This window comes from Lipotes vexillifer, unplaced genomic scaffold (assembly GCF_000442215.2).
Source record: "Lipotes vexillifer unplaced genomic scaffold, Lipotes_vexillifer_v1.1 scaffold1852, whole genome shotgun sequence".
Classification (NCBI taxonomy): domain Eukaryota; kingdom Metazoa; phylum Chordata; class Mammalia; order Artiodactyla; family Lipotidae; genus Lipotes; species Lipotes vexillifer.
In genome coordinates, this window is record NW_006798778.1 from 294,783 (window position 1) to 306,140 (window position 11,358).

The 11,358-nt window shown below is 40.2% G+C and overlaps 1 protein-coding gene across 1 annotated transcript in view; it reads left to right on the forward strand.

Annotated features, from left to right (window-relative positions):
- LOC103075710 (contactin-associated protein-like 4) overlaps positions 1 to 11,358 on the forward strand; it is a gene marked incomplete at its 3' end in the record, with an annotated part of 244,633 nt that overhangs the window by 196,160 nt on the left and 37,115 nt on the right. Inside the window, exon 13 of the mRNA XM_007470921.1 lies at positions 8,665 to 8,862. Coding sequence (XP_007470983.1) covers positions 8,665 to 8,862 — 198 coding nt within the window. The remainder of the gene's footprint in view (positions 1 to 8,664; positions 8,863 to 11,358) is intronic.

Here is an 11,358-nt window from a genome sequence, read left to right on the forward strand (position 1 = left end):
GGAAAGAGCCTTCCGGGCAGAGGAAATAGGAAGTGCTAAGTCCTGAGAGAGGTGATCTTACCAGGTGTGTTCAGAAAACAGCAGCAGATAAAGTGTGACTGGAGTATGGTGAGTAATCTGGGAGTAGTAGGAGAGCAAGAGGGAGTCAAGTGGGCGGGGGCAGGAGAGGAAGAGTCATGGGTCCTTACAACATGTAAGGTCTCTGGTTTTTACCCTGAATGAGCTGAGAAGACATTGGAGAGTTTTAAGCAATGATAGATGCAATCTGACTTCCTTTAATAAAATCATGATTGCTCCTGTGTTGGGAAATGCCTATCTAGGAGCAGGGGTAGAAAGGAGTTAGAAAATGTGTGTGTGTGTGTGTGTGTGTGTGTGTGTGTGTGTATGTGTGTGTGTACCAAATACGTACATACATATAGGTAAGTTGTATATGTATAATAGGAGTTTGAAAGTCTGTTTGGAGACCAAGTTCAAGTGCTGGAGGTGGTGGGTTGTACTGGATGATACAATGTAGATGGTGGACAGAGATTAAATTTTCTCATTGAATATGTGTGAGGAATGAGAAAACAAAAGGAACCAAAAAAATGACACCACATTTTTGGCTTGGGAAAATTGGAGTGATTAAGTTGCCGTTATTTGAGATGTGGTCAGAGAAGGTTTGAAGGGAAAGATAACGAGCTCAGTTTTACACATTTTGAGTTTGAAATGTCTGTTACACGTTCAAATGTGGAACTGAGAAGCCAGTTGAATATGGGAGCAACAGTTTCTTTGTATTAATGTGTAATTCTGAAAACTGCAGGGTAGTGGTAAAACCTTGGCCACAAATATTCGGGAAAATTACTATAGAATGTGTCTTAGAGATTTTTCATATAACACAACCAGGTGGCTTCTGTTTGCTGTCACCATCATTGAGGACGCTACCTGTCTTAGTTTGTTTGGTGTTGTAGCAGAATGCCACAGACTGGGTAGCTTATAAACAATAGAAATATTTCTCACAGTTTTAGAGGATGGGAAGTCCTGGGTCATGGTGCCAGCATTGTCAGGTGAGGGCTGTCTTCCAGATTTCAGACTTCTTGTATCCTCACATGATAGAAGGAGCTCTGTGGGGTCTCTTTTATAAGAGCACTAATCCCATTCATGAGGGCTCCTCACTCTTGACCTCGTGACCTCCCAGAGGTGCCACCTACTAAAACCATTACCTTTGGGGGTTAGTGATTCAACATATGAATTTTAGTGGGGGACACAAACATTCAGACCATAGCACCGCTCCAAATGCCAAAGCAACCTGAGACAGCTGATGACTCTTACATGTTTATCTCCTCAATGAAATTCCCCAGTCTGCACAGCACAGACTCCCAGGTAGCGCCCTGAGGCAGGAGGGTTGGGGTGAGATGATAAAATCAGTGTTTTTAAAAATCTTCCCATTTGATGCTTTTGTGCACCTAGGTTTGGGAGTAGCTGTTTTCGACCTGTGGTTCTCAAACTTTAGAGAACACCTCGCTCTATTTTGTGAGAATTGAACATAATAAATGTGAGAAGACTTCACAGAGAGAAAAGGAAAATTTTGCAAATGAAAGATATGAATTTAAGTGTCAAATAACTTTCTGATTTTTTCTGTTTGTGTTGTGAATGAGAGTTAACAGTCTATCACTGCATCCCTGTGAATCCTGCATTCCCACAAAAGCACCCTGAACTATTCATATGCACATGCTTTATGAAGTTTTGATTCTGCGATTCAGATGCCTCTAAGTATCTATAATCTTTAAAGCTTTAAGTAATATCACACACACACACACACACACACACACACACACACACACACACAGAGTTCTCATTATCTGTGATAGTAATGTTCTGTAAAGTAACCACAGACGCTTGAATTAGTGAATACTGAACCATTGCTCCCAGGGAATTACAGTAAGATTAGGTTCCTGCATGCCTCTGGTCATAGTATTCTCATCAACTGATCAATATATAACCTTGTTTTACTGGTGTTTCAGACTAAAGACACCTTATTTAATTACATACTGTTGATTCATTAACATTGAACTCACAACCAGTAGCACCAGAACTCTTACCTGAAGGAAGCTTTTCTATCACATGTGTTCTCAGAAGGCACATCACAGCCTTCTTGTGCTTGGGAACCCTGGACAGCTCTTCAGCTCTATGCTTGGAGGCCACTTTAAATAGTGAAATCACCAAGCACAAAGACCATGGCACAAACAGGATACGTGTTTACAGTAGGAGAGCTGAAGCAAGGAGTCAGAGTGTAGCTCTGTTCAACTTCAGCTGGGAAGCTGAAATTCATATTGGGCAGCTCGTCTTTTTTGCTTTGTGTCTACAGACATACAAGAGCACCTCAAGAATTGATTTTGGGATTCATATAAATTTTAGTGAGTAGGCATATTCACCAATGATGAGAATCTGCAGATAATGAGGATTGACTGTATACACATACATGCATGCCTACCTTATGTTTATTATGCATAATAATTCAGTAATTTATAGGCCATGTACATTTTTCATGACCATCTAAATGGTAAGGAAATTATTAATTTCATTTTACTGAATGAATTATTTCATTTCTATTAAATCAGCATTTACCTTGTCATATTACTAATATGCCTATTTTAGTTCCCTGGGTCTCACACCTCAACTCTGCAGTTCGAAGAAGTAAATTTATGTATATATACACACACAGAGCTTAAAGGTGCTTTAGCAAAATTATCAAAAAGTGTTGATGAAAAAGAGGACATTCACAAAACTTAAAGCCATTCGAAGAGCAAGCGGAGGACAGAGACACAGATAATCCAGTTAGGAAACAGGCAAGTATCTTCAGAAGCTCCGGAATATTGAAACATATTCAAACAAAAGTGACAGTCCCAGAGTGTAACAACCCAGCGAAAAATGCACATTACAACTTGAAACTTTGCTTACTGGTGTGGTTTTGCAAATGCGGAAACCAAGACTCAAGGAGGTTGACAGAGGCAGACTAAGGAATATTAGGGATAGATCAAGGCATCAAACCTTGGTCCCGTCTCCCAGCCTGAAAATGTTTCCACTACAAAAGGCTACATTCTACCAATGTCTCATTGCTTGTAGCCAATAGCATATCCTCAAGGTACAGAAATCAGGTATACCAATTATGAAGGCAAGACAAAATGCTGAATTGGCAGCTTGCAAATGTGTAACTAAAAAAAAAAAAGTTCTTAGTCTAGAATTACTGTCCAACAGATGATTCCACATGGATTTAAATATCTTTAAGCATTACAAGCTAAAAGATACAAAGAAAATCCCTTTTGAATGGATAATTTCCTAAAATATGTTAAAAACTGAAAATTCTTTCTAAGCAGAGTATTCTAAATATAACTTTAAAATAATTAGGATAATATGAATCCCAGTGGTCGCCTCTGTTGAAATGTATAGGACTATTTTGTTCTTCTTGTACGCTAAAGCCATTGCTTTCTCTGTAAAGAAATAGTTTTATGTTCAAGAAATGTCTCAGCATCAAATATTGTACTGTAAGGACAGTTGTTTCAGTGCAGAGAAATTGCTGAGAGGTATAGCCGTGGCTTTTTAACTTTTGTGAAAATAATAATTCTATGGTTTTTTTTTAATATCATTCCTTATTTTTTATTAATTTATTTATTTTTGCTGTGTTGGGTCTTTGTTTCTGTGCAAGGGCTTTTTCTAGTTGTGGCAAGCGGGTGCCACTCTTCATCATGGTGCACGGGCCTCTCACTATCGTGGCCCCTCCTGTTGCAGAGCACAGGCTCCAGACGCGCAGGCTCAGCAGTTGTGGCTCACAGGCCTAGCTGCTCCGCGGCATGCGGGATCCTCCCAGACCAGGGCTCGAACCCGTGTCCCCTACATTAGCAGGCAGACTCCCAACCACTGCGCCACCAGGGAAGCCCTAATTCTATGGTTTAAAGTCACGTTTTCCCAGTGCCCCACTACCAAGACTCCTGGATTTAGTTTCACTGACTCAGTAAGTTTAGAGACCAAGGTCTACTCTATTAAATCCAAGCTCCCCATGTGATTCTGAGATAGGGGCCCCTGAGACCCTTTCATGAGAAGTCTGGAGAGTGTTAAGACTTCCCTGGTGGTGCAGTGGTTAAGAAGCCGCCTGCCAATGCAGGGGATACGGGTTGGAGCCCTGTTCTGGGAAGACCCCACATGCCGCAGAGCAACTAAGCCCAGGCGCCGCAATTACTGAGCCTCTGCTCTAGAGCCCGCGAGCCACAACTACTGAGCCCACGTGCCACAACTACTGAGCCCGTGCGCCTAGAGCCCATGCTCCACAGCAAGAGAGGCCACCGCAACGAGAAGCCCGCGTGCCACAACAAAGAGTAGCCCCCACTTGCTGCAACTAGAGAAAAGCCCACGCACAGCAACAAAGACCCAACGCAGCCAAAAGTAAATAAATACATTTATTTAAAAAAAAAAAAGACATAATAGCAAAACTATCTTTACTTTAGGGATTTCAATAGCAAAGACCTTCTTAATAACTATGAGAGTTAATAACTCGCTATCATTATTCAGATGCAGCCTTGTTTACCTCAAGTTTTGCTCCAGGATGCTAGCTTTTCTTTCATCTCCCAGCTTTCCTTTACACAGCACTTCCTACCCCTCTTACAGTCTTTATCACCTCTATCACCCGCAGCTATTAATCCTGAAGGAACACATACTCTGCAACTGTGTTGCTTAAACAGCATGTTTTTTCTTAACACTGTTATCACACTAGAAAATAGCAGTCAGCCCAAGATAAATCAAGTTCTTAATCACTCAGTTGCTTTACATACAATCTATATGTTAGAAATCACTTTCAGGGAGAGACACCAGTAAACCCAAACTCCCTTTCAATGTTTTAGTGTATATATAAATTTCATAGATTTTCTGCTGTCTCTTCTTACTCATTTCCCTGTGTTTCCTTACCTTGACAACTCTCTTTGCACTTGGTAAAGGATAATTTTCAAAAAAATAACATCATGACTCTTACACAGATAGAAAAATAAAAGCTAAGAATCACGTTTTGAAGATCTTGTTTAATGTTTAACCTTATTCCTGAGGAAACTGGTAAGATGTTACAGTCAGTTCAAAGAGGATTCAAAGAACAGACATATCCATACATCAGTAATGCTGAAGTGACTGGGCCAAGGGAGGCAAAACTGGCTTCTTCCCTAGTGGAGGAGCCCATCCACCTCTACCAGGTTGAATCTGCTGGTCTGTAGACAGAATTACTTGTAAGGAAACAATGCCTTGCTTGCTAAGCAAAACAAATAGCAAAAAAACTGGAAGTCTGTATTAAAGGATAATTTAATGTAAATATGTCTTAGAGATAGTGCATTTCCCTGGAGGGATTTGAAGCTTATCTCCCCCAGAGGTAGTTACCTACACTGTAAAACCTAAGAACTTGACCGCCCTCTCCTCAGAGATTTGTTGCATTCCAGAGTTCCTCTCTCACTCTTTGTCGGGGTGGAGATGTGCCAGCCATCCTCTGTAAGCTCCAAGTCTTGTAATTTGGGGGTCCCTCTCTCGTGGTACAACTCCAGTAGGCTTAAGTGCATCTGGCACTCACTGCATCTAGAGAGAGTGAGAGAGTTAAAGATAAATAGATACAATTTGTATAGAAGGCAAGGTAACTTGTTAGCTTGCAAGTGGGATGTCTCATACCCTTCACAGTTTCAGCCTAATCATTATTTTGCAGTTGCATCAGATGTCTCCTATTTACAAAGTTCTAAAATAGTTAAGAGGCAATGAAAATCTCAGAGCCACCAAAGAATCACAACCAGATAACCTGGAAGGCTGTGCTCTAGTGTGGACAACACTTTGTTTTTATTCTTTCACATGTTTATTCCTTCAGTGACTACTGTCTTTTTCAGCACTTGCCAAGCCCACGTGCTGGATATACTATAGTTAGCAAATCAGAACCTATCAGTGTAGTTAGCAAATCAGAACCTATCAGTTTCCTAATAGTGGAAAAACCGATGGATTAAATCACAAAATACTGAATTACGCATTGTGAAGGCTACTTTTTTTTATAGCTGTAATTTCTAAATAGGTATTTGTAGAAATATCAGATAACACAATCATGTCCGAAAGAACAGTATAATAGTTTGCAGACGTTCCTCTATTAGTAAAGCACATGCGATTTGCAGCATGGATGCTGGGCTCTCATTTCCATTGCTCAGAATCCATTGTGATGCTTTCATTGTCTCTGCTTTGCCCTGGACATCTTGATTATCTGATAAGCACGGCATCCCGTGTAACTTCCTCCTTCGGAGCACTTTATACTAGAAAATGAAATCACTTACAGAAACTATCATATGGAAATTTTAGAATTTCAAAAGGAAACATTTCTATGAGCAGCCCTTTAACAGCTGTCATGCACTATGGCCTTGGATTTCTTACAATACCTTACGAGACCTTACAAAAACACAGTGTGTTCTTCATGACCCAGTGGATGCTAAGCGATAGGGAAGTCCCTCTCAGGGTGACCCAAAAAGCAAAGAGACAAAGGTTTCAAGGAGGTTTATTGTCCTCTTTCAGCCGCTACTCAGCCGGAGATGACCTGCTTCATGCATGCCATTGATTCCCCACAAGAAAAGATGAATCATTCTGCTGAATAATAAAAGCAGAGTCCAACAGAGGCTAGGCTAACAGATTTGCCTGGTTAATAATCTTAAATTTCTAATAGTCAAGATTGTGTGGCTAAAATGATAGAATTTCAGACTTAATATATTGCCTCCTATATACTGCCTTTTTTTTTTTTTTTCCAAATTTGGAAATGGAGGCTGAGATTTTGCCTGACTTTCTTAAGGGCACAGACACATGCCAGATCTGCAGCTCAGGTCTCCTGGTGATCTCTCCACTGTACTGCTGTCTGGTCATCCATAATTAATTTCATGAGCTTATATATCATGTCCTCTTTAAGGAAAATAATTTACTGTTAAAGCGCTTTGGTGAGCTGAAATGCAAGGTGGAAATAAAAGTAACAGCTATTGTTTCAGAGGAAAATAATGATCCACGCGTGGAGGGGAGTTAGGCTGTCAAATTTGCCTCCTGTCTCATTTATTTAACAGGCCTCTCTACTCAAAATTCTGATGACCGGGACTGAAATTTCTTGTTTTGATTGTGTTGATCCATGTGAATGTATTAGCTAAAAAGAGGCTGGCGGGGATTTTTACCTACTCTTTTCCTCCAACTTGGAATATTCTTCTTAATACAGAAGAGTTATGTGATTTAACAGCACATTAATAGCAGAGTTTTGACAACTTCCAATCTGTTTCTCACCTATTAAATCGGACGCCTTTTGATTAATGTGTTCTTGGGCCTGCGTATATCACAGTAAATATAATAAGAAATTTATTGCTGGGAAAGTTGAAGGATAGATACAATATGCCATCTTCTGTTGCAAACCTTGTCGGATTTTTGTTTCATCTAAATAGTTTTGGTAATCAGTATGCTTGAAATGTTTATAGACATTCAGGTGCTAATAGTGATACCTCTAGTACCTACTCAAAGATATATTATTTCTTGTGTTAGTTGAGTTGCTGATGCTGTATTGCATGTTCAAAAAAGTAACTTCTGGGGCTTCCCTGGTGCCTCAGTGGTTGAGAGTCCGCCTGCTGCTGCAGGGGACACGGGTTCGTGCCCCGGTCCGGGAAGATCCTACGTGCCGCGGAGTGGCTAGGCCCGTGAGCCATGGCCACTGAGGCTGTGCATCCGGAGCCTGTGCTCCGCAACAGGAGAGGCCACAACAGTGAGAGGCCCGCGTACCGCAAAAAAAAAAGTAACTTCCTATTTGCATGGTGTTAACTGTGCAGATCACATGATACCAAGATGAATATTTCAGATTTGATTTTAAAAGAAATAGATGTATTTCTGGTGTAATTTCCTAACATCTGTGTCCAATGAGTATATATTTATGTGTGTGTTTGTACCATAATCATATTATATATAGTTTTGTATCCTGCATTCCCCACTTAAATAATTTGTACATTTTCCCATGTTATGAAAAAAATCCTCCATCCAAAACTTGATGTAAAACAGAAATAGATGTACAGTCATAATTAAAAATTGTCTGAAGGGAGGTATATATACAGGCCATAAAATTTTGACTTTCTTTTTGCTGGCAGCATACAATAAGACTAGAAAAGTCATTGTTTACGTTATGTCATTTAAAATATTTTACAAATTCAAAGAAACTTTTTTTTTTCATATTGTAACATCTCTGAATTCAGGGTGCGTCAACAATCACCAATGTTTTCCAGTTATAATAGCATCATTTTTTTCTTTCTTGAAGAAAAATAATGACACATCTTCTGAAAGCAGAATGTCAGATTTGATGAAATGCACACAAATTTTAATAATCAGTTTTCTTAACATTTTTCACCATGAATATTTTCTGGCTGAATTATATGAAAAAGTAGAATAAAAACGCTGCAAATGTGTGGCAATCGTATAAATTTCAGGGAAAAAGGTCACTTTACTATAATTTAAAAGTTTTAAGAATCCATTTGTGTGGATTCTACCTCTCAGAGAGGTTTGATGACTAGAAAACTTTGACTCAGATAAAAGGTGATTTTGATTTTCTTTATTTATTTTAACTTTTGCAGACTAGTGATGGTCTCCTCTCTTTCTTCCCCCATTTCTGCATACAAGAAATTGCGTGGACCATCATCCAGCACAATGGCTCCGATGTAACAAGAGTCCGCAGTACCAATCCAGAGAACCCCTATGCTGGGTTTTTCGAATACGTGGCCAGCATGGAGCAACTGCAGGCCACAGTTAACCGTGCGGAGCACTGTGAACAGGAGCTGACCTACTACTGCAAGAAGTCACGACTTGTAAATAAGGAAGGTAAGTAAATTGGGGCGTTTGTCACCCTACACACGTCGCACAGTGTGTTTTACTTAACCAGCTCCTGCGGAGTTTAAGTCGGCCAAGGTGGAGGCCTAGAGCTGCCTAGGGTGTGTGCTCCCTGTGTCTTTAGCAAACGTGTCACAGTCTGGAAGTCACAGAGATGGTGTTGCCTGAAGAAGAGAACAAGGTCAGTTCACACTGAGCTTTGTTCAAAGCCTTGATTGTCTTTAGAGTCTCTGCCTGCCCTTAATCAGAGAACTGCACAGAAAAGGGCTTTGTTCTCATACTCGATAAATGCGTGGTGTTGATCCCTCATAAAGGGCAAGTGACACATACGGTTGGTTTTTACCATGGAAAAGAGTTAATAAAAATATGAATTCGTTTTCTGAAAGTGACTATTCTGTGTGACTCTTTCACGGGTTGTTGACAGTTACCCTCTGGGTATAACTGAAAATTAGAACAGTCTGCTAGAAACACAGTTTTTTTTTTTTTTTCAGCAGCTCAAAGAGGAATCAGAACACCGTGTTTAACTCTTTCTTTTACTCTACTTTTAATAACCAGTCTGCTCCTAAATTATGGTTCTGGTCTTGTGTTTTCTCCCTTTAGAGCATCTCATTATGTGACAATATCTCGAGTCCCACCAGCTCTGCCTTAGTGCGGGCTCTAATGACCTAATTTATGAAGTTACTGCAAGATCTTTCCTACTGGCCTCTCAGCCGGTCACCAGTCGGTATCTCCTGCCCACCCACTGTATCATCCAAAAGATTAATCTTCATGAAGAGAATTCACCTGTAAGAAACACTGCTCCCATCACAACACTTTACTGTTTAAGAAGCTCCAGTGCCTTCCTAGCTCTTCTGTCCAGTACAGGCTCTTCCGTCTGGACACCTCAGCTGCGTATTCTGGACTCACTTGCCTATGAACCTTCATGCCGCTCCCCAGCACACTGTTTTCTAGCAGCAATAATCAGGTGTATTTTTCTTCAGTAGTCAGAGAAGATTCTAAGACATCTGCACAATAAAGCTGCTTTGTTCCCTCTCATTTGTCGTCTTAAGAGAGGTTGGCGTTCCAGACAGAATGACAAGAACTTTAAAATGAAATGTGTTTCATATGTGAATATCATGTGTTATATGGGTCACGCAGAAAAATTTTGAACTCCTGGTATGACCTTTGAATCTTTTGTTTCCAGTTAAGCCCCAATCCTATTTACTTGTCCACCCACTTATTATAGTCTGATCATTTTCTCCCATATGCCTGAGTTCCACTCTCTCTTCCTCCTTTTCCTCCGTCTTCTTTTTCAGAATGTTCTCATTCAGCCTCTTAACCCCTCCTAACTCTTCTCATCTTGCTGGTATCCCCTCAAATCTTAACCCCCTGAAACTCCAATCCCATCTGAGACTGACCATCAGATAGTTGTAGTACAAAGAGCATAGGATTTAGAGGTGGGGAGAGAGATCTGGGTTCAAGGTCCAGGCCTCTTGTTGATTAGGTACAGAACTTGGATAGAAGAGTATTTCTCAGTCTTTGTTTTCTGGTCACTGAATTGGGGCCAGTCATATCAACCTCAGGGGGGCGTGGTCGTGGCTGGGTGGCATAACACATACAAAGTGCATGAAGTGAGCCCCTCTCTTCCCAGCTCTCCAGTGCATCGTGGTTATAGTAAACCTACTAGTTCAGTATGCAACTGACTGTTCATTATTAGTGAATATTGATATTGGAATCTAAAAAAGAAAAATAGATAAGCAAGTACAGAAGTGTACTCTAAGAAGAATGAGAACCATAATTTTAGAAGGGAAAATGAATGTGATGGAACAAAGTAAACTGAGTTGCTTAACTAGAGAAGAAAGAAAAGGAAAGACAATCATCAAAATCACAAATGAGTCAAACTCTAAAAGAACCAGAACACGGAATCCCCAAGAATGTTAGTGAGCGAGCACCACACGAAGTCAAGGGGACGACAAGGAGTATGAAGGATTCCCAGGTGTTTGGCAACCACTAGTAAAGAGAATAGTAGACTCTAGAAGGCTGTAGAACAGATGATGAGGATAACTGTTAAATACACAGATTTTCCTCAGGTCTGTGACCCTAGAATTCATGTAGAATGGATTTGAGGTGGAAAAGAGGGAACAATTTGGATTTCGGGGTCACAGTAAGAAATGTATGGGGAAGATCAGGAAGGTGGTGTCAGACAAGTTAAATTTACAGTTTCAGATTTTGAGAATATAGCAGCTTCAAGTAATAATGGTGCCATAACTGTGGATGAATCAAGTTAAATGTATATGAAAATGTTTCCGGCAACCTGTGGGTCTGCAGCTCAGCACACTGGAAGGATGCTCAATATGAATACTCAAGCCATTTGGGATTTTAACTCTGAGAACAGAAATGATCTACCATGATCTCTGATACTTTATCATTTTAATTTCAACTTTAAAATTTTTCATGCTTTTCTTTCTTCTTTTTTTTTTTTTTTTTGCGGTACGTGGGCCTCTCACT